At 48.2% G+C, this 23,676-nt stretch overlaps 1 protein-coding gene across 1 annotated transcript in view; it reads right to left on the bottom strand.

Annotated features, from left to right (window-relative positions):
- The window catches only part of ZNF341 (zinc finger protein 341), a 41,767-nt gene extending 20,559 nt beyond the window's left edge, over window positions 1-21,208 (bottom strand). Inside the window, 8 exon segments of the mRNA XM_018057729.1 lie at window positions 1,203-1,293; window positions 2,676-2,871; window positions 6,460-6,635; window positions 6,638-6,710; window positions 9,673-9,822; window positions 12,773-12,969; window positions 14,623-14,733; window positions 21,137-21,208. Of these exon segments, the coding sequence (XP_017913218.1) occupies window positions 1,203-1,293; window positions 2,676-2,871; window positions 6,460-6,635; window positions 6,638-6,710; window positions 9,673-9,822; window positions 12,773-12,969; window positions 14,623-14,733; window positions 21,137-21,167 (1,025 nt within the window). The 5' untranslated portion in view covers window positions 21,168-21,208.

Here is a 23,676-nt window from a genome sequence, read left to right as displayed (position 1 = left end):
CCCTAGAAAGCCCGTGCTCTGCAACAAGAGAAATCACTGCAAGGAGAAGCCAGGGCACCTGCACAGCAACAAAAACCCAGCATGGCCAAAAATAAATAAATAAAGTTACCAAAAGTCAGTTTCTCAGTCATACCAGTCACATTTCAAGTACTCAGCAGCCATATGTCCACTGCCCTGTGGACACAGCCTATTGGGGTCTCTCCGTCTTTGCAGAAAGTTCTACGGACAAGCACTGGCTGTAGACCAGTGGTTTTCAACAGAGATTGATTTTCCCTCCTGGGACATCTGGAAATGTTTGGAGCCGTTTTGGGATGTCACAGCTGAGGAGTGAAGAGGGGCTGTTGGCATCTCGTGGTTAGAGGTCAGGGATACTCTGAGCATTCTCCTAGGCACAGGGCAGCCCCCCCAGAAGGAATGATGTGATCTAAGAGATCTCAATAGGCTGGTAGACCCTGGTCCACAGAGAAGCTATTGCCTGCCATGGCTGGAATTTTGGGCACTCTCCCTCCCTCCCTTCCTTCTCTTTCTCTCTGTTATAAAAGATGAGCAAAACTGTGCGAGGTGTTACAGACAGACCACACCTAACTGAGGCTTTCTCCTCTGACTCAAAGAAATTGAAAAAATTTTTCTCACTATATCTTTCAGAAATTTTCAATACCCACATCCACAAACCACCTAAAACCATCTTATGTCCCAGTGTTCCACTCTATGAGAAACATCGAATGAGACCACCCCTCCACTTCACAATGGAAAACCTGAGGCCCAGAGGGGCTCCTTGCATGTTCTTGGGACAAGGGGTGTCAGGGTTAGTACTGAGCGAGCAGAGAACTTGCAGAGGCCCATTCATAGAGCATCGCTAACCCCGAGGTCAGGCCTTTCTACAGAAGTGAGGGCTGAGGCACGCCTCCCACCGACAAAGCCCTCCTCCTAGCCATTCAAGTCAATTCCGGCTCCTCCATTCCCACCTTGGACCTTCCTTATCATGGCAGGCAGGCTCCACAGATCCTTCCCACTGAGGAGGAAAGGGGCAACATCACCCTGAGCTGGACGGAAGGCCTGAGAACCATGACAGACCCGTGGGGGCCTTGGTCACCACCAGGCGAAGGGGGCGGGGCAAGGAGCACTGCTTCCGCGGTGGATTCCCCATCCCACCTCCCCGCCAGGGCTGCCCAGGGGCCACCTGCCCCACCACGCCCGGTTACCTTCGGATGTGCTGCTGCAGGTCAAAGTTTTTGGTGAATGACTTGTCACAATATGAGCACTTGAGTTTCTGAGCCTTTGGCTTCCCTGCGGCTGATGAAAAATAAAAAAAGACACATAGAAAAAGACAAAGAAGGGGACGGTAAGGCTGGCAACACAACTGTAGGCAGTAAGAGCAGCTTCCAGCCACTCTACCCCTAGACCCAGGGCCAGATAGCCCAGATCCTAGGAGGTCTACATCTTGGACAGGCTGGGGAAGAAGCACAGGTAAGTCTCTCATAGGGCCTGGGAGAAGAAATTCCAGGACATGCTCTGGCTGGGAAAGCAGGGCAAACCCCTCAAAGATTCCCTTCTGCCGGAGGATAAAATCCACCCTCTCTGCCATGGCCTATGGGGCTCTGCATCCTCTACTTCCTACCAATCCTATTATTCTTACGATCTAGTTGAAGTGAACTCCTGGTTAACCTCAAAAGACCTCAAACATGGTCCCACCTCAGGGCCTTTGCACCTGCTGTTCCACCTTGCCTAAAATGCTTGTCCCTCAGATAGTCAAGAGACTGTTCCTTCTCACCCCCAGACAGATAGGCAGCAGCATTTTCCAGTCTCTATCCAGTATTCTCAACCACAGCACTCTGTTAATCTGCTTTCTAGAGTGACCCATAAATATTTATTTATTCCCTGTCTCTCCCATTAAACTGTGAGTAACTAAGGGTAAGGAAATCATGATCCAAGATGCTAGATTTCCAGTTCTGACACCAAGCCTGGCACACAGATGCTCAACACATTTGTGAAAGGAAAGAAGGGGCTGGAAGCCCCTGCAAACTCTCAATTCTTCTGCCTTTCTCTACTACCACTACTTTCTGACATCATCCCCAACCATATGCCTAGCATCTCTAACAGGGTGGCAGACATCGCTGCTTGCCTGCCTAATACTCACTCTTCCCTTTTTCTTTCTTCACAAATCCCCTACATAATGGGAGCATCAATGTTCCTGGCTAAGACAGACATTTCCCAGTTTCCTTTGGAGATAGATATGGTCATGTGACTTAGTAACCAATGAAATGTAAGCAAAAGCATCATGCTTAGAACTTCTGGGAGCTGGGGGATGCTTCTTTTATCCTTCTTCCAGATGCTTGGAATATGAAATTTGATGACTGGAGCTTCAGCAGCCATCTTACACAATGAGGCACCCAAGAACAAAAGTCATGTTCTAGGAATGATGGAGCAGAAAGATAGAAGAAATGTGGGTGTCTGGTGATTATATAGGCATACAAACTCCAAATTGCCTGTCTCTGGACTTGTTTTGCACAGACCAACAAAATTCTACCATTTTGGAGTCACTCCTCATTTGGATTTTCCACTACATGCAACCAAACTTAATCCTAACTATCACAAAAGGGAAGACTGGAACCACGCAGCCTGTGGACAGGTACCTCCATGCTGAGGAGAGATGCCATGACAGGCTGTGTGCCCACCTTCTGGGAGTCCACTGGAACCTTTGGTCCGTCGGGTCTTCAGTGATGGTGGGGAGTCAAAGGTGGCCACTGTGCCCCCAGTGGCGCTGGTCATAGGGGCAGCAGGGTTTGGTCCTTTTGGTTTGAACCCTTGTTTGCCGGGACTGTACACCTGGGGTGTGGGGTATACTGGAGCCTCCACACACTGGTTTGGCACCTACAAGGACAGCAGAGTCAGGGAGAGTGCCCTGGGAAGGGAGGGGAAGAGCTGCCCCAGGTGGTGGGACCTTCACTGTGGCCCTGGCTGATCTCAGCCACCCACAGCTACATCACCACCCTAACTCCTCCCCCTCACTCAGTCCCCTCAGTCACTCCGAAGACCCCTTTGAATAGAACTCCACGAAGCCAGCAGGCAGAAGCAGCTTTGGAACCAGGCTGCTTGGGTTCAAATCCTGATTCTGCCGCTTATCATTTAAGTGACTTTGGGCAAGTCTTTTAACTTCTGTTTCAGTTTCTGCATCTGTAAAATGGGGCCAATTATAGCAACCCTGTATGAGGATAGAGCTTAGAAGAGGGCCTGGCAAGTAGTAAGTACCCAATCAACATCAGCTGTTGTGATGGCCATTATTATTGTTAGTAGTAGACTTCTTGCACAGAAGAACTAGGAAGTCAGAAGGGTCTATGCCCTCACCAGCAACTCCGCTTCTTAACCAACTCTGCCTGATGTCACACCAGCAGGCATCCCTTGACTAGGAATCAACCCTGAAGCCACGAGAAATTACCAAAGGAATTTTGAGCCACCCAAACTCAGTGACCACTAAGCTCACATCATGACACTGGGGTATTGTAAAGAATTCATTTATTCCATCATCTACCTATCATTCATTGGTCTTCCTGGGCTGCCCTAACCAAAATTCCACTTCCTCTCCTCTGTTTCATTTTCCTCCTTAGATGCATCATTATCTAATAAATTATGCATTTTACTTACTTACGCTATTATCTGCCTAGTTTCATGCAGGCAGGGACTTCTGCTCTGCTTTTGTTTCTTCCTCTATTCCCAGGCCTAGAGCAATGCCTGGCACAGAGTGGGCACTCAATAAACATTTGCTGAATGAATGAATTCAATTAGGGAGGTCTCAGGCATCTAATACAGCACCACTAGGTGCTTCTGCCAGGTCTTGCCTGTCGGCCCTTGGCACCTTCCTACACCCGCCCATGCTCTCCCCTGAAATCCAGAGGTGGCAAGCTTGAAACCACATTCTCAAGTACCCCTGCCAGCACAGTTCTGAACACAAATTAAGTTCTGCCCATGAGAAGCATCTACATGAGATTTGAAGGCAGAAGGGAGGTAGAAACTGTTCTCCTTGGCAGCCATTCTGGGAGATAGGCAGGTTAGCAGTCATGAGTTTTGGAGTGGCAAACTGAACCCTACATTCCCCTCCTGATTACCAGCCCCAAGGATGGCAGGGCAGCTGAAACCTCAGCCACAGAATCCTACAGTTTTCTCACCAAGTACAGTGTCCTGGTTACAAGGGCCAAGCCACAACAGTGACCCTGAAAACGAGTAGTTCTTGCCAAACCTGACTTTAACTACTCCAGCCCTTCCATCAGCCCTACAGATTTAACTTCCTATATTAAATCCCTCTGTTAGAAATACCTAGAGTGGTTTCAATTTTCCTGACCAATACAGCACTCAGTATTTGTCACAATGAATGAATTCACCCATCATCCAGGTCATTCCTGAGCAATGATATGGCTGCCACTGGGTTAGTTCTCATTATCCTCACAGCTCTACAAGGGGAGTTCCCATTCTAGAGTCTCTTCTCTGAAACAGGACAAAGCACCCTATTTCAGATACCGACTATGGGTGTCCCACAGGCAAGGTCTCTGCTAGGTGCCAAGGATGCAAAATCAAAGGCGATTCAGGCTATTTTCAGAGAGCACTCTTTGTCTACATGAAAAATAAATAACAGTGGCTATTCCTATGCTGGCCCCTCTGTCTATGAGGCCACCATCATCCTCTCAGCATCTCACTAGCTAAATTATTTTTGAAAATTTAAATAATATTTATTTATTTAAATACAAAATTTACAAGTCATTTTTACTGATCAATTGGTGACTCAATTTTATTTTGCATTTGGGTATTAGCTGATCAACAAACAACGTTGTGAGAGTTTCAGGTGAACAGCAAAGGGACTCAGCCATACATACACATGTATTAATTTTTTAAAAATTCAGCCAAGTCCTTGCTTTATTCTCCCAGGGTAGGGAAAATCCCCCTGCAGGGTATACCATTACATGGCTGGTGGTGGAATTTTCCTCCAGTCTAGTTCTCTTTCCAGAGAGACTACCTAGCATAGAATGTCTGTATGGCTGGATTCTAGAGTGAGTCTGAGATAATGTGACCTCAAGTGCAGGCAGGCTCCTTCTGTCATAACCATGCCCCCTAGCACTTGTGCCTGGCATGGTTCTGAAGTCTCAGTGCCTTGAGAGTACACTGCCTGTGGTTCGAAACTCTTCAGCCAGAAATTAATATGGTACATATGGCATAGGCACACCTTGAAGGTATTGTGGGTTCAGTTACAGACCACTGCAATAAAGCAAACATCACAATAAAGCAAGTCACACAAGAGGTTTTTTTATTTTCCAGTGCATATAAAAGTTACGTTTATGAAAAACAGTTTACAAAAAAAGTTATATTTACTCTATCCTATAATCTGTTAAGTATGCAATAGCATTATACCCTAAAAAATGTATGTATCTTAATTAAACTTTTTTGACTTTATTGCTAAAAAAAATGCCAACCACACCTGAGCCTTCAGCAAGTAATACTAATAACATCAAAAATCACAGATCATCATGACAGATATAATGACAATGAAAAAGGTTGAAATGTTGTAAAGATTACCAAACTTTTGACACAAAGGGAACAAGTGCTGTTGGGAAAATGGCACGGATAGCCTTGCTCGACAAAAAACACAATATTGGCAAAGTGCAATGAAGCAAGGTATGCCTGTACACTGACTGAATGGCCTCGATTCTTTACTTCTTCTGGTACCCAGGCCCTTTCCAGTGTGACTTGCAGTTTTTCCCATAGAGAGGTGGCATCTATTTCCGTACTCCTTCAACCTAAGCTGGCCCTGTGACCTGCTTTCACCAGCAGAAGTGACCCTGTGTCCCTTACAAGCCTAAGCCTCAAGAAGTCTTGAGCATTTCCGCTTGCATTACTGCACATCCACCATTGCGGTGAGACCATGCCTGGGGAGCCTGCTTGAGACGGAAAGATGTGTGGAGGAGAGCTGGGTCACTGCACCTGATTATTCCACCCTAGGCCACTCTAGAGCAGCAGCCAGTCAGCCAACCTCCAGACATGTGGGAGCACCCGGCCAAGATTAGCAGTTGCCAAGCTGACCACCACAGACGTGAGAACAATAAACATCTTTCCCCAAATACTGTATTTCTTACACAGTCACAGCTAACTGATACACTTAGCTTGTTACAACATATGAGACACTCACATATATAATTTTGGAATCCTTTCCCCAAAGGCAAGCATTTTCTTGACTGTTCTGAGTCCTCTCTGAGGGCAGCTTGTATTTCTGCTACAACCCCTGCTTCATTCCACCTTCTCATGGGGTGCATTTTACTTTTACACGTATGATAGCTTGAGCTGGTTTTGCCCCCACAGTATGTCTGGCATCAGAAAAGGCTCCACAGTATGTCTGGCATCAGAAAAGGCTCAGGTTACCCGTGACGACTATGACCAGCTTTTCCCCCTTCACCCCAAGCCCCAGCTTCTGCTCACCTCCAGGGGTGGGTAGGGCTGCATTCCCAGTGCTTGGATCTCTACCGTTCCACTCCCAGTGAGGGGTGCCGTGGCACTGTACACCTCCACCACGCCATTCCCGCCAGGGTTGGGACGCCCAGGGGGGCCCAGGCTCTGGGGTGGGGGTGGCGGGGGTTGGGGGGGAGGGGGCGGGGCAGCGGTGGAGGGGGCGGAGGAGGAGGTGGAGGCTGGGCCAGGTAGTTTGGTGCAGGATGCATATTCAGGTTACTCTGAAATCACAAGAGAAAATTAAATTGTCATAGCCTCTTGAGACCAGCTGTCTGATTTATCAGCAGGGAAGGATACTTGCCTTAGCCAGTCATGTGGGAAGAAGAGAGGAAAAGGCAGAGAGCAGGCATGGAAACCAAATCATGGGAGAATTCCAAGGAGCCACAGTCTGGTATTGCTGCCCTTTTTCTCTATGAAGGTTAGCAGAAATGGCCCAGCTTGTGCAGAAATGAGCTCATAGAGCGGGCCTAATGTTGCTGTCTTTAGAAGGGCTTGCTTGTAGGACTGGCTCTGAACTGGCATCTGAGAACCTGCCTTGAAGAAGGTTCCCTGGTTTTCTGTTTGTTTTGGCTGCACTGTGTGTCATGTGGACCAGGGATTAAACCCATGCCCCCTGCCTTAGAAGCTCGGAGTCTTAATCACTGGACTGTAGGGAAGTCCTGCAGGTTCCCTATGGTGATGAGGCTATTTTGCCCACCTGGGGCACTGGCCCTAGTGTACCAACTACCTAGACAGTTTGCACAACAATGTGATTTATGGTGAACAACTCCTTCCCACCTAGGTATCTGGAATTGTGCTGTGTGGCTGGAAGCCTACATGACATCCTCAACAGAAGCCCTGGCCTTAGAGTCAATGGTGTTCTTTCCTGGCAGAAACTCTGGGCATTCTTGACTGCTGGAGAATGCCATGTGCCCCCCTGAGCAGCCTCTCCCCACTTTCCTGAGGCAAAGAAAGCTGGAGACTTGGAAGAACGCTGATTTCCTGCAGACTCCAGTTGCTGGGTCTTTCCTCCTTGCTGGTCCTGCTGTGTATCCTTCTACTTTAAACCAGCCAAGAGCACAAGCATCCTGAGTCCTGGGAGTCTTTCTAGAGAGTCACGAAATGTGTGGGTGGCTGTGGATCCTTGAAACACAGCCACTGACTTCTAGCAATTGATTCTACAAAAAAAATCAACCAGGTAGGCAAAGATAACCATACACAGATGTTACTTGTCATTTTTATAATAGCAAAAACTGGCAACGACTACATGTCCTCCCATTGGAAGTTTGGCTAAACAGAGGATGGTCCATCCACCTGGAATGGAACAGAATCCTTTGTGGCTGTTACAGTGATGGTGCTGATCAGTATTCAATAAAGGGTGCTTCTCTTAATTCCTTGGGCTCCATGGTCAAATATGTCGGGGGAAAAATCAGGGTTGACAAAATCTAAAGCATTTCTGAAGTATTTACTGAAGGAAAAACCCAGGGACAGAGCAAGGGAAGAAGTACAATGCTTCCCCCTCAGGCTGCTGGGACCAATGATCCTTTTTCTACTGGAAAATCCCAAGGAGCCACTGTTCCGAGGAACACTTCAGTAAATACTGATGTAGGGTTGTAGGCATAGATAGGAAATGATGTTAAACAAAAGGCAAAGTAAGAAAGGGCTTCCCAGGTGGTGCAGTGGTAAAGAATCCGCCTGCTAATGCAAGACATAGAAGAGACTCAGGTTCAATCACTGGGCCAGGAAGACCCCCTGGAGTAGAAAATGGCAACAGGCTCCAGTATTCTTACCTGGAAAAATTCTATGGACAGAGGTGCCTGGCAGGCTACAGTCCATGGGATCACAAAGAGTCAGATACGACTGAGTGCACAAAGTAAGGAAAGCAAGTTCCAGAACAGCGCGTATAAGATCCATTTATATAGATGTGTATGTTTTAAACATATTTATATAAAAAGCTATTTCTATTTGCATTCGAAGGTCAGGAAATCCAGAAACCAAAATTTTGGTAGTGTTTTCTCTTGGTGGAGGGAGTTAAGAGTGCTTGTTTGACTTTCCAATTTTTATTCTGTAGAATTTCAAACCTACAAAAAGGTTGCAAACAGAATACAATGAATGCTCTTTCTACATCATTTAATTCACCAGTTGTTACCATCTTGCCGCATCTGCAGTGCACGTGTGTGTGCATATACACACATATATACCTGCGTTTTGTTAAGCCCCTTGAAAGTAAGCTAAAAATATGACACTTGATTCTTTAAAATTACTCAGATGCATCTCCTAAGAACAAGGACATCCACCTATGTAACAACTGGATGAACACACAGAAAATTGAACAGATGTAATACTATTATCTAAAATATTCAAATTCCTCCATATTCTAATCTCCCTAAGTGTCCCAATAAGGCCTTTAAGGCCTCCCTCACCCCAAACCCCCAACACCCTATCTAGAATCCAACCAAGAATTGCAAATTCAGTCGGTTGCCCTGTTTCTTTCGATATTAAGAATAATTAAAAAAAAAAACAAACAACTTTTCCTTTGTGTACTTTCTAGTGTTTTTCTAATGGACATGGAACACTTCGCAAAGAATAAAAATAGAAGGGCTTCCCTAGTAGCTCAGTGGTAAAGAATCCACCTGCTAACACAGGGGACACGGGTTTGATCCCTTATCCAGGGAGATCTTACATACCGCTTAGCAACTAAACCCATGTGCCACAATTGTTGAGCCTGTGCTCTAGAGCCCAGGAACCCTGACTTCTGAGTCCTCGAGCCGCATCTGCTGAAACCCGCTCACCCTGGAGCCTGTGCTCTGCAGCAAGAGAAGCCACTGCAGTGAGAAGCCTGTACGCCACGACTGAAGAGTAGCCCCCAGTCTCCAAGGCCGGAGAAGAGCCTGTATGCACAACACAGAAGGCCCAACACAGACAAAATTTAAAAAAATACAGTAATTCTTTACAAAAGAATAAAAGTATGAGTCAGAAGAACTGGACTATGGCTATGAAACCCCAAAGTCATGCTGTGGGTCCTAGCTGAACACATCAGCTTCCCCATCCACAGGAGGGCTGGCCAAGGGAGAGCAGACAGTCGTCCTTAGCTTGAAGAAGAGCTGGGGTCAAGCCCCCTTTTTTCTACAAGATTCTGAATCTGCAGGAATCAACTTGCAGACCAAAAATCAAGATCCTATAAGAAACTGGCCACCTCCTTACCTGCACAGGTGGGGGGCCTTGGGGCATGGGCTGGTCCAGGGACGTGAAGGCTGACATGGCGGACATGAGCACGTCGTCGCTTACCAAGATGTTCCCCTGCACCAGGGTCTGGATCAGCGGGGATGGGGGCACTGTGATGTACGTGGAGATCTGGACAGTGAGAGAAAGACGGAAAGAACATCTCTGACGTTCTGGAAGGAAGCAGACGGCATGGTAGAAAAGATCTGGGTCTGGAGTCCCACATCTCCACCTCTGCTACTGCGCCCTGTCACACGACCCTGGGAAAGTCACACCACCTCTCTCAACCTGCATTTCCTCATCTATCAAACGGGGAGAGTAAGTTACACCTCCCCGCAATGCCTATAACCTATAATCCAGCAACAATCTTTCCTGACCTCTGGCCTAGAGAAACACTCACACCTGTCCACAAGGAGACCATAAAAAAAAAAAAGAGTACTCTGCACAGCCTTTTCCCTAATAGTGAAAAACTGGAAATAACCTCGATGTCCATCAATAGGAGGCTAGATTTAAAAACATGTAATACAGTCATGGCTAGAATACTATAGACGGCAAGTAAGAGGTACTGCATGGAAAATTAAATTTTATAATAATATGTACATTATATATTCTCATCTTTAAAAATCCAAAAAATACTACTATGCAACTCCTGTGGGTACTTCAGTAAGGATGTGAAAATATAATAATATGCTCTCAGGTTAACAGCAAAGATGCATGGCAGAACTTACAAGACGGTGTCAAACACGCAGTGACTTTCCCGTTGTAAATGCAAGGGTGTTTTGCTTACTTGTTGCCTTTTCTGGCATCTTCTTAAGTCACCTGTCTATAGGACCCCTGGGGACAGCAGCAAATGAGCTCCCGATTCCAACAGAAGTCCTTGCCCTCAACCAAGCAAGGGCAGCCTGGGCAGGTTAGGAATGCACCCCATGTCGCTGCCATGAAAGGCAGTGACACATATTTTTACAATGTCACATGCATTAGCCTGGGACAAAAAAATGGGAAATCATTTCCATGTCCATCCAGCTCACTTAGGCAGAGGGATTTGGGTTTGCCCCTAACCAATTGATTGTGTGCTAAGGTTTTCTCCTTGCCCAGGACTGGAAGAATTTCCCTCTCTCCTATTGAAAAGTCAGGAGAGAAGGAACATTGTCTACTAAACAAAACTCATAATCAAGAAGTAAGAAAAATGACTATGTTCTGTGTTAGGAAACGTCTGTGGTAACTTGAAAAGTTTCAGTGCACAGTGTCCTAGGGATCTGGGGGTGGACATGTTTATCCTGATGGCAGGAATTATGTGTATACAACCACAGGGGAAGATTAATGTTTTAGAGCAGCAGTCCCCAACCTTTTTGGCACTAGGGACCAAAAAGGAAGACCATTTTTCCACAGACTAGACACGGAACAGGGGGGTGGTTTCAGATGATTCAAGAGCCTTAAATTTATTGTGCACTTTATTTCTATTATTATTAATCAGATCATCAGGCATTAGATCCCAGAAGTTGGAGACTCATCATTTTAGAGGAAGAAACAGATAAAAGGAAGTCAAAGGGAAATCTAACCCCTTGACTTGGCATCCTGGGACAAGCCCAGCCCCCTTTATGGGGATTCTTTAATCCCTCTGAGCTCCCATCCACGGTGTCTTTGCTCTAGAACTGTGTTCCTGACTGAGGACTCTGGAAGCTTCTCCAGATACCCCCAGCGTGGTTACCTGACCTCTAGACTTGTCTATCTGTCTGCATTTTCATCGCCTCTACTTAAAGGTCCAGTGGGCATCTCAAATCCAACATGAGCAGCTGAACTCCAAATCTCCTCCGTGTTCTCCCCACTTCAGTTAATGGCAACTCCAACTCTGGGCACACTTGCCTCCTCTTAATCTCACACCCTACATCCAATCCAGCCACTGCCTTGGCCAATTCCACTTTCAAAATATTTCTAAAGTCTCATCCCTTCTCTCCACTCCACTGCTACTATCCTGGTCAAGCGACCCACCACCACCCACTGCTGGATTTATACAGTAGTCTCCTAATGGGTCTCTGGACTTTTCTCTTTTGACTCTCATCAAAATCTGTTGGGGTAGGGGTTGGGGAAAGGACAGTTAAGGAGTTTGGGATTGACACGTACACACTGCTATATTTAAAATGGATAACCAACAAGGACCTATCCTATAGCACAGGGAACTCTGCTCAGTACTATGTTACAACCTAAATGGGGAAAGAATTTTAAAAAGAATAGATAAATGTATATGTAAAACTCAATCACTTTGCTGTATTGAAAGTAACACAATGTTGTTAATCAACTGGACTCCAATATAAAATAAAAAGTTATTTCCTGAACAACAACAAAAAATCTGGTCTCTACAGCAGCTGCAGTGATCTAATTGAAGTATTTGTTGCTGTTGCTGTTAGTCGCTCAGTCGTGTCCGACTCTTTGTGACCCCATGGACTGTAGTCTGCCAGGTTCCTCTGTCCATGGGATTCTCCAGGCAAGAATACTGGAGGGGGTTGCCATTTCCTTCTCCATAAATCAGACCATATCCCTCTCCTGCCCAAAACCCTCCCATGGCTCTCTGATCTCAAGCAGAGTAAACGCCACATGATTTGCCAGGGTCTCCCTATTGCCTCTCTCAACTTATCACTTCTTACCCTCCTCCTCACTCACTCGGCTCCAGCCACTCTCACCTCCTTGTTCCTGGAATAAACCCAGCACACTCCTGCCTCAGGGCCTTTGCACTTGCTGATCTGCCCCCAGCATACTCTTTCCCCAAGGAGCTGCGTGACTATTTCTCACCTCCCAAGGTCTCTGCACAAATGTCACCTTTTCTCAGACCTCATCCCATTGAGCATCACATACAAAAAGGCAAAACCTCCCAGCCCTGTCCTGGTACCCCCCTCTGCACTGGTCCTGGGAGAAGTCCATCTCAACACGTCTTTTGGGTGGTGTCTATCTTACCTTTAGCCACGATAGCAGTGACCTGGTCTGTTTGTCCACTCCTGCACCCCTGGTGCCTACACAGAGCATGACACACAGCGGGCGCTCAAAAAAGACTTGAATAGCTGAATGAACAAAACGAATGAATGAATACCTGGCGATTGGGAGGAGGCGGGGCCTGCTGGACGGCTGAGGGTGCTGCCGAAGGTGTGTAGATGCTGTTGGTGGCCAGTGAGACTGTGGCCAGGGGCAGGGCACTCCCTTGGCACTGTTCCCTCTTGTGGGTCATAAATGCTGGAAGCGAGTTGAACTGTTTCTTACACTTCCCGCAGAGAAAGACATCCTCATCATCTAAGGGTCACACCCGCAGAGTAGCAGAAGGAGAGAAATAACGGGAAAAGAGCAATAAAAACGGAGAGGGCATCAGTGAGAAATGGAAGGCCCATGGCTGGACCATGAGAAAGGCACACTAGTGGCATTCCATCACTCAGTGCTTGAGGGTCAAGCATCAACTCTGTGCTTCCTATGAACTTTCAAATCACATCAGTACCTTTGGGAATATCCAGCCAGGTTCACACAGGTATCACAAAAATCAGAAATCAGGAAATAGTAAGGTGGCTTCGCTTCAAGGTTGGGACAGTCAGAATCTTTATCCTGCCTGAATTTATTTATTCACCAGTCCCCAAATGGGCTGCATGATCACACCCCTGGGTGCCTCTGCATCCCCTGCTCCCCCTGCCAAGCTGCCTCTTCCAGAATGACTCATTCTGCAAGGCTCAGCCTAGATGTCACCTCCTCCAGGAAGCCCTCCTGAAGCAATGTTCCCAGTTCCTTCCTCTAAGCAAGCCTCTCATCACATTTTCCCCATCACCAACATATTTTGTAAGGGAAGGAAATATTCTTATTTATCACCATAACTACAATATTTTCTGGGCACATAGGAAGCCTTCAGTGGATGTCTGCTGAATGCCTGTAAAACTGAAGGCCCACCACAGGCTACGTAGTGTGCCAAAGTTTTCAATATTCACTCTTCCTTCTTAAACAATATAAACTTTAGTGAGAAACATGGCCATCTAGTTAAAGAACATATCTCCCAGACTTCTTTACAGCTAGACATGTCATGTGACTAAACTCTGACCAATAGGATAAGAGAAGACGTATTCTGTCTATACAATTTTCTCTTGAAACAAAGGGGTATGACTTCCACTTCCTTCTTTCCTCCCTTCCTATTGGCTGGAGTGTGGAAATGAAAGTGGGAGGTTGGAGCAGCCATCTTGGACCCCATGCTGAGAGCGGCAGAGCCATGCAGAAGAAGGGGTCTGAGTCACTGGGACTTCATACCACAGGGAAACTTTAATCGTGTACAAATTACAAGAAATTTGCATTTCTTATTTACCACAGCTAAAACCAAATCCCAAGCACCCTCACAAGATTACTATGAGGTGGACTATCGTCCTCATTGTACATACGTGGAAACTGAGGCACAGAGAGGTTAATTCATCTGCCCAAGGTCACAGAGCCAAACTTCAGGAGCAAGGATTCAAACTAGGTGCATATCTCTCTGTCCCCAGCATGGTTCCCAAGTACTCAAAAATCTTTGTAGCATGAATAGATGAACACACAGACTCACACAGGGCTCTAAAGAAAGCCCTCTTCTTGTCTCAAGAGCCTGAGTTGTAAATTGGAGAGACTCATGTTTAGTCTCATAGAGAGGAGTCTGAGGAACTACTTTGGGTCAAAGGCACAAACATCAGGGCTTCTAGTCATTCTCTGTCATGATCCCCACACTTACTAAGGGACTGAGGACCAGTGGCCTCAGAGCTAAGCAGAGAAAGGTCTGAGCCTGAAGATGCAGGCTGGGAGGAAGGGGACAGGGTTCAGGCACCAGAGGACAACCTGGGGACCACAGTGGGCAGTTCACTCCCACACCCCCCCATCAGCCCCACCTGTTTTTCACAGGAAGCCCCTTACCCTTCCCGCTGATGAACCTAAGCAGATACTCACCCAGTGGCTGGATAGCAGGGGGTGCATTGACACTCTGGCCTGTTGGATCAGGAACTGCTCCTTGGCCATCCAACAATGACTGGACGGCCAAGACAGTCTGATTGTCCATTCCTGAAGAAAGAAAAGCAGTCTTTTTGGAAGGTGAACTCAGCATCCTGCTGTGACTTCACCCTTAAAAGCCAGACCCACTGCAAGGCCCTGATGGCAGAAGTGGTTGGCCATGCCCTGATATACATTCTCTCCTGCTTCTACTGTAACATAACCCAAGATTTGGGGCTAGAAACATGGCCTCAAAAGAAAGATTACATTTCCCAGCCACTCTTGCAGCAGGCAGCTGCTGCTAAGTCGCTTCAGTCGTGTCCGACTCTGTGCGACCCCACAGACGGCAGCCCACCAGGCTCCCCCATCCCTGGGATTCTCTAGGCAAGAATACTGGAGTGGGTTGCCATTTCCTTCTCCAATGCATGAAAGTGAAAAGTGAAAGTGAAGTCGCTCAGTCGTGTTCGACGCTTCGCGACCCCATGGACTGCAGCCTACCAGGCTCCTCCATCCATGGGATTTTCCAGGCAAGAATACTGGAGTGGGGTGCCATTGCCTTCTCCACTCTTGCAGCTAGCGAATGTCTAAGTTCTGGCCAATAGGAGTTTTGGGGAAGTTTTCTTAAAAACTACCCAGTATGAGATCTCCTTCTTTGTCCGATCCTCCATCCTGCTTCCTAGAACAAGAAGATGATGGTGGGAAGTCCAGCTGCCATCCCAGATCATGAGGACAAGGGCCAGGCCCTAGGCACTGCAGGGCAAAAAACTGGCTAGATCCTGGGCCTCTGGGGACCTGGTAGAACACGGCCACTGTCACACTGTAGGGTGCCTTTTTCTGGACTCCCACGTGACAGAAATAAACTTCTAGCCTGTTTAAGCCACTGCTAGGTTGGGCTTCTCTCTTACTCGTGGATGAGTCTAATCCAAAGGGCAATGACCCCTCTGGAAATCATGTTACTGAGTCTTCCCCAACCACACCCAACAAATGCCACAAACCTGTTTGTACTTGGGCTTCTCCTGTTTTTTCTCCTGTGTGCTTATTTTTTCAGATCCTCAATAAACAGTGCAATCTGGGTTTGGGTCAGGGGTTGGGGGCAGTTCTTGAGAAGCTGACCACGTTTACATTTTCCAATCAGCTATCACTGTTGCGATCCTCAGTAGTACACTGTTCAGCCGTGGCACCAGCTGGAGGACAGGCCCCTCACACCTAAGTGTTCCCCAAGGCACACTACCTCCCTCCCAAATAACCCAGAGGGCTGCCTCTTTCTCTCCGTCCTCACAGTCAACCTCTCAGCTCTGACCTGGACACCTACCCCAGCCCCTCACTGAAAAGCATTTGATCCTGCGGTCAGGCTGAATCCATACTTCTCCCTGTGACGGTATGGGCTGTGCATCTCCTGAGGCCAGCCTTCTCTCCATCCTCTCCAGCTCCTGCAGAAGCCACTCTCCACCAGCTGGCCCCTCTCACACTGTGCCCACAACCTCTCCTTCTCATCAGCAGCTACACACATTCAGGTCTCTCTAGATACCCTCCTTTGAACCCATGTTCTCATCTCTCTTCCCTTCAACATCAAGCATCCAGTGAGAGTTGTCTACACCCTCCATCTCCTCTGGCCACTTCACAATCCTCCTCTACCCACTCCAGGGGGCTTAATCCCCCATCATTCCACCAGAATCACCAAAGAGAAGCCAGCAGCGCTGGACATTTCTTCTTGAAACACCTTCTTCTAAGGCTCCAGGGCGCCAGCTTCCTGGGTCTTCTCCCATCTTTCCACTTGCTACTTCCCTGCTTCCTTCACTTTCTTCTCCTGTCTGTCTCCTAAATATTTCTGTTTTGAAGGGTTCCTTCTGTCTGGCTCTCTCTCGCCTCTCACTCTTCCACTCTCCCTGAGAATCCTCACTCACCCTCATCTAGTTCTCCCTATTATCTTAAGTATCAAACCATTCTGGGGTCCATCCTCCCCAGAATGAGGTTCAGTAAATCTTCTATCATGATGCAAAACTGCACATCAGCATTTGTGTGCAAACCTGTACCTGAATGTTTATAGTGGTTTTATTCATAATAGTAAAAAACTGGAAACAAGTCAGATGTCCTTCAGTGGGTGAATAGTTAAACAAACTGCAGTTCATCCACACCACAGAGCACCGCTCGGTAATAAAAAGGGCCAAACTATTGATATAAGCAACAACTTGGATGAATCCCAGGGAATTACAATGTGTGAAAAAAGCCATTCTCAAAGGTTATATACTTGATGATTTTAATTACATGACATCCTTGAAATGATAGTATTTTAGAAACGGAGATATATGTATAATCATGGCTGATTTGTGCTGTCACATGGCAGAAACCAACACAACACTGTAAAGCAATTTCCCCCCAATTTAAAAAAGAAAGACACGGAGAACAGAGAACAACAGATCAGGGTGCCAGACATGGGGGATAGGGAGCAGGGGAAGAGGTGGATGTGGCTATAAAAAGAGCAACATCTTGCAGTGGAAGGATGGTTCTGTAGAGCCACTGGTTGTAATATTATAGGGTAGCTTTACAGGATGTTACACTGAGGGAAACTCGGTGACAAGATAAACAGAATCTCCCGGTATTATTTCTACATCTGCACATGAAGCTACAGAACCAAAAAGATTTCAAAATAAAAAGTTTAATTAAAAAAAATACTGCCTGGGACTTCTCTGGTGGACCAGAGGTTCAGAATCCCCCTCCCAATGCAGGGGATGTGGGTTCAGTCCCTGGTTGGGGAATTAAAATCCCACAGGCCGCAACTAGAGAAGCCCACACATTGCAATGAAGATCCGTGTAGCCAAAATCAAGTAAATGAAAAATACTGCCTGTCAAAACTGCGGGGACAATAAAAAGATCAGTGGTTGCCGGGGGCGGGGCGGGGGTGGGGAACGGATGAACAGGCAGAACACAGAGAATTTTTACTGCAGTGAAAATGTTCTATATGCTAATACAATAATGGTAGATATATGTCATTATACAGTTGTGCGGTAGAATGTACAACACGAACAGTGACTTAAGATAAATGATGGGGACTTCCCTGGTGGTCCAGTGGATAAGAATCTGCTTGCCAATGTAGGAGACACGGGTTCAACTCCTGGTCCGGGAAGATCCCACACGCCAAGGGGAAACTAAGCCTGTGGGCCACAACTACTGAGTCGGAGCTCTAGAGGCCACGAGCCACAGCGACTGAAGCCTGAGAGCCTAGAGCCTGCGCTGGCAAAAAGAGATGCCAACACACACACACACACACACACACACACAAGAGATGCCAACACAAGAAGCCTGTGCACCACAACAAAGAGCAGCCCCCACTCGCCGCAACTAGAGAAAGCCCGCGTGCAGCAGTGAAGACCCAGCAGAACCAAAAACAAGTAAATCATTTTTTTAAAAAAAGAGAAATGAGGACTTCTGAGTGCTTATGATGCATCAGTGCAGGGTCACTCTTGGTAACAACTGTACCACTCTGGTGAGTTATGTTGATTAAAGGGGAGGTTATGAATGTGTAAGATCAAAGGAAGTCTCTGCATCTTCCTCTCAACTGTGTAAACCTAAAAGTGCCCTAAAAAAAAAATAAAGTGCTTGATAAAAATGCTGCCTATCTATGCCTCTGTAACTCATGCTTTCGAACTGCAGTGCTGGAGACAACTCTTGAGAGTCCCTTGGATAGCAAGGAGATCAAATGAGTCAGGAAATCAACCTTGAATATTCATTGGAAGGACTAATGCTGAAGCTCCAACACAACTTAGCAACTGAAGAACAACAAATCTAAAACTCAAACTAAATGTGTGGTTCCTCACCCCTAAGTCTGTTCCTCTCCTAGTGATTCTCATCAGTAAGAATAGGGTGCCACTGCCCACCCTGTCAAAGCCCCTGAGACAACCCCTGATTCTTTCCTTAACCTATCTCCCTTCCCACCTTGATTTCTAGCCCTTCAGGAAGTCTAGCCTAGTCTGTCTCCCAAAGCTCTCTCAGATCCACTTTCTCTCCATCCCCCGAGCTGTCCTCGGGGCCCAGGCCACCATTAGTTCTCAGCAGGACGGCCGCAGTGGTCTCAGCTCCCTGCTGCCACTCTGGCCCCTCCTGTCGGTTCTCAGGGCAGCCAGGGTGAACTTCATAAAACATACATTAGCTTGTGCAGCCCCCCTGCTGAAAACTCCTTCTTAGCTCCACACTGATGCCAAGATAAAGTTCACAAACATCATCTTTAGCTGCTCACATGAACTTCTGTGAACCCCAGACCTCTCTTACCCCAAGGCTTTTTGGAAATGCAGTTCCCACTGCTTGGGTCACCCCTGGATCCCCACAGTTCTGCTGCCCTTCTCCAACCCCAGCATAATCACACAGTCCAAGGAACTGATTTTTCCTTTCCTTTCTTCATTACTCAGTACACAGACATGAACAGGGCTTCCCTGGTGGTCCAGCAGTTAAGAATCCACCTGCCAATGCAGGGGACACAGGTTCAACCCCTGGTCCGGGAAGATTCCACATGCTCTGGAGCAGCTAAGTTGGTAAGCCGCAGCTACTGAGCCCTAGAACTGCAACTACTGAAGCCTGAACACCCTAGAGCCTGTGCTCTGCAACAGGAGCAGCCACGGCCATGAGAAGCATGGGCCCCACAGCTCGAGTAGCCCCTGCTTGCTGCAACGGGAGAAAGCCTGTGCAGCCACAAAGACCCAGCACAAAGATAAAGTAATAACAAAGGCAAAAGCAAAATTATTTTTTAAAAAACACACACAAAAATACACACATTCTTGCAGTGAAAATTCAAACACTGAGGGAGTCCCTGAACCTAGAGAGGAAGTAGATCTCACCTCATCCTACTGGCCTCTCATCCACTGACTTGGCCCTCCCATCACAGCACTGAAGGCCAGCTGAGGTTGTCCTCTTTTACTGATTACCTTTTCTATAATTATATAATTTCTGGGTCCCTCACCAATGAGTATTCCTAAAACTGAACCTTTAGGGAGGTTTCTAGGAAAGAATTCTGATCCTCCAAAAGTTAAAAGACACGCGACCGAGACTTCCTGAGGAGTTGTAGGACTCAAAGCCTCAGCCACACACCACGAATCCAGCCTACTTTCAGTTTGCACTCTGATTATGTGTGTGCTCATCTCATTCCTCTAAGAGCATTCTTGGATCTGTATCGCCCCTGCATCAACTCTGCCCGGCTCTGAGTTCCCCAAGACATCCTTTCCAGCTCCCAGCAAGTGCACATGGAGGTCCTTTACCTTTGTGCTGTGTGGAGTCGCTCAGTCGTGTCTGATTCTTTGCGACCCCATGGACGGTAGCCCGCCAAGGCTCCTCTGTCCATGGGGAGTCTCCAAGCAAGAATACCGGAGTGCGTTGCCATGTTTTCTTCCAAGGAATCTTCCCAGCCTAGGGTCTGAACCCAGGTCTCCCGCATTGCAAGTGGATTCTTTACGGTCTGAGACTTCTGCCTTTGCCTGGCTCCAAAGCTCACAATTCCCAGAGCCTGAGGGCCATTCACGTGCTAGGATCTGACAGAGCACAGGATAACCAGCAGGTGCCCAGTGTTTGCTGGTTTGGGTCTGGGAACTCGGTAGCCCGGTCAACCACACCGTTGGCATCCATCCTTTCTTGATCTGGGTTTTTAAGACCATGCACCCCAGAAAAGTGCACAAAGTAGGCACCCAGTGTTTGTTTGCTGCTTTTGGGTGGCATCAATCCTTTGCTGTCCAAATTAGACACTATGCCAAAGCACAAAGCACACAGCTGGTGCTCAACGCAAGCTCTTCAGGGGCTTCCCTAATGGCTCAGTGGGTAGAGTCTGCCCACAATGTGGGCAACCCAGATTAGATCCCTGGGTGGGGAAGATCCTCTGGAGAAGGGTATTAGTAACGCACTCCAGTATTCTTGTCTGGAAAATCCCCACCATTTTCCCACTGGGTGCAGCCCTTCCCAAGCCTCACATCCGCCGGGCAGCCTAGCTCACCCCGCAGTTCCAAGCCTGGTTGCACCCCACCCCCGGCTGTTCTCTCCAGGACACTGCTCCCCGCGTCCAGCTCGCGCGCCCGCCCGGGGCCCTGGCGGCTGCGGCTGTTCCGGTCCGGGACGCCCCTCCCCGCGGCGCCAGCCCTCCCCGGCTGTTCCGGTCTCGGTGCTCGCCCCCGCCGGGGCCTTCCCTCTCCCGCTGTTCTTGTCCCGTGGCCCCCCACTCCGCCGGGCCCCGGCTCCCGCGGCTGTTCCACTCCCGAGACGCCCCCCACCACCACTGAGCCTCAACTCCGCAGCTGTTCAGGCCCCTCGGTCCCCCACCCCCGCCGGGCCTCGGCTCCCGCGGCTGTTCCCGTCCGTGCCCCTCCCGCTCCGCGGCTGTTCCGGCCCCGATGCCCTCCGCCCCGCGGCCGCCACGCGCCCTGAGCCCGGCGCGGCGGGTTCGCGGCGGGAGGGGCCACAACGCGGAACAGCCGCCTCCCCCGGCCCCGCCGCCGCTCACCCTCCAGGGCCTCGAAGATAGTCTGCGCCATTTTGGAGCTGCCGCTGCTGCTGAAGCCCGAAGCCGGGCTACGCAAGCATTGTGGGAGCGGCGGCGGCGGGATCGGATCCGCCAGGGGGCGCCCGGGAGCCGCCGCCGAGCCCCCTCACCACCCCCGAAAGCCGGGAATGACCCGTGGGACCTGCAGGATACCAGGACTCTCCCAGCCCCGCCTTGATGACCCTGTCAGCGGTGCACATGGGCTCCTATCCCGGCCTCACTTCATCCCCCCAATCCCATCTCTGGCGCAGAGAGGCACCACCAAACTTTGTTTTCTGCACCCCGTCCCCCCCACCGGACTGACTCCCAGCTCTCATGACACAGACCTCTGTCCCACCGCGTGCCACCTCACAACTCTGCAACATGGACCGAACACTTCCATAGTACACGGTATCCCCACCTTTGCAACACCAACCCCTATTCTTATCCCATCTGGACCACCCAACTTGGTTGCAAGGACTCCCATCTCCACCTAATACAGAACTACTGCCCAGCTGTGCAACATGGAGTCCCTTCCCTTGTAGACTTCTCATTCCCCCTCCCACACTAACCACCATCTCTACGTATTGGAAGCCACTGGCCTCTCCCCACATGAATCTCCTCTCTGCCTGGTCTTAATCCCCCATCATCTCAGAGATTCCCCTTGGCTGATACATAACCCCCCGCTTCCACTTTTTGGGAACCTCCATTTCCTTTTCACATGGGCCTCCATCCCTGCCTCTGGAGGACCCCATTTCTGTTATATAAACCCCCAATACCCACCTCAGCCACCCTCCCAGCCCAACCTCACAGAAAACCCATCCTGGTCTCCCAAGGATCCTCCTGCCTCCTTTGGATTCCCCATCACACACAGACCTCTCTCTCATCTTCCTTTATGTTTCATCAGCCCCTCCTTAGAGACTTACTATGTAACAAGTTCTCCAATAATTTGGCCACCTGATGCAAAGAACTGACACATTGGAAAAGACTGATGCTGGGAAAGATTGAAGGCAGGAGAAGAAGGGGACGACAGAGGATGAGATGGTTGGATGCCATCACCGACTCAATGGACATAGTTTGGGTAAACTCCCGGAGTTGGTGATGGACAGGGAGGCCTGGCGTGCTGCAGTCCATGGGGTGGCAAAGAGTTAGACACGACTGAGCAACTGAACTGAACTGAACTGAAGTTCTATAATAGCTCTGGGAATACAGTGGTTCTTTCCCTTGAAGTTGGTGGAGGGGGTGCAAACAGACATTAAATCTTTTAAAAGATTATTTAATTACAAGGTGTGATGTTTCAAAGATGTACACTTGGGTCACAAGGAAGAGATGGGGTGTGCTTGGGAGGGAGAGGGGAACCATGGAGGTGGCCAAGAATCATGATCTCTCTCCCATGGGATTTCCCTGGTGGTCTAGAGGTTAAGAATCCACCTGCCAGTGAGGGGAACACAGGTTCAGTCCCTGGTTTAGGAAGATTCTACATACCAAGGAGCAACTAAGACCCTACGCCACAACTGCTGAGCCTGTGCTCTGGAGCCTGTGAGCCACAGCTACTGAGCCCCTTCTCTAGAGCCTGTGCTGTGCAACAAGACACCACAATGAGAAGCCCTCGTGGGACAAGTAGAGAGTAATCCCCTTTCACTGCAACTGCAGAAAGCCCGCACATAGCAACGAAGCCCCAGAGCAGCCAAAAATTAATTTAAAAAACGATCTCTCCCATGAACATAGTCATATGTTCCTACAAGTGGACTACCATAGATTTGACTCTAAACATTCTCCTTGTTTTTTTCTTAAATACCTATGTTAGCCTCATCCAAAGCAATCATCACAAAAATCACAGTTTTCATTTTCTTATATTCACTAAATATTGTTGTTGTTGTCGCTAAGTCATGTCTGATTCTTTGTGACCCCATGGACTGCAGCATGCCAGACTTCCCTGCCCTTCACCATCTCTTGGAGTTTGCTCAACTCATGTCCATTAAGTCAGTGATGCCATCTAACCATCTCATCCTCTGTCACCCCCTTCTTCTCCTGCCCTCAGTCTTTCCCAGGTTCAGGGTCCTTTCCAATGTGTCAGCTCTTCACGTAGGGTGGTCAAAGTATAGAAGCTTCAGCTTCAGTATCAGTCCTTCCAGTGAATATTCAGGGTTGATCTCCTTTAGGATTGGTTTGATCTCCTTGCAGTTCAAGGGACTCTCAAGAGTCTTCTCCAAGGCCACAGTTCGATAGCATTAGTTCTTCAGTGCTCAGCCTTCTTTATGTTCCAGCTCTCACATCTATACATGACTACTGGAAAAGCCAAAGCTTTGACCAGATGGGCCTTTGTCAGCAAAGTAGTCTCTGCTTTTTAATATGCTGTCTGGGTTTGTCATAGCTTTCCTTCCAAGGAGCAAGCGTCTTTTAATTTCATGGCTGCTGTCACCATGCACGGTGATGGGACTGGATGCCATGATCTTAGTTTTATGAATGTTGAGTTTTAAGGCAGCTTTTTCACGCTTCTCTTTCGCCTTCATCACTAAATA

This window comes from Capra hircus, chromosome 13 (assembly GCF_001704415.2).
Source record: "Capra hircus breed San Clemente chromosome 13, ASM170441v1, whole genome shotgun sequence".
In the NCBI taxonomy this organism is placed as follows: domain Eukaryota; kingdom Metazoa; phylum Chordata; class Mammalia; order Artiodactyla; family Bovidae; genus Capra; species Capra hircus.
The sequence above is the reverse complement of the archived record's forward strand: the minus strand, read 5'-3'. Positions and strand labels throughout refer to the sequence as shown.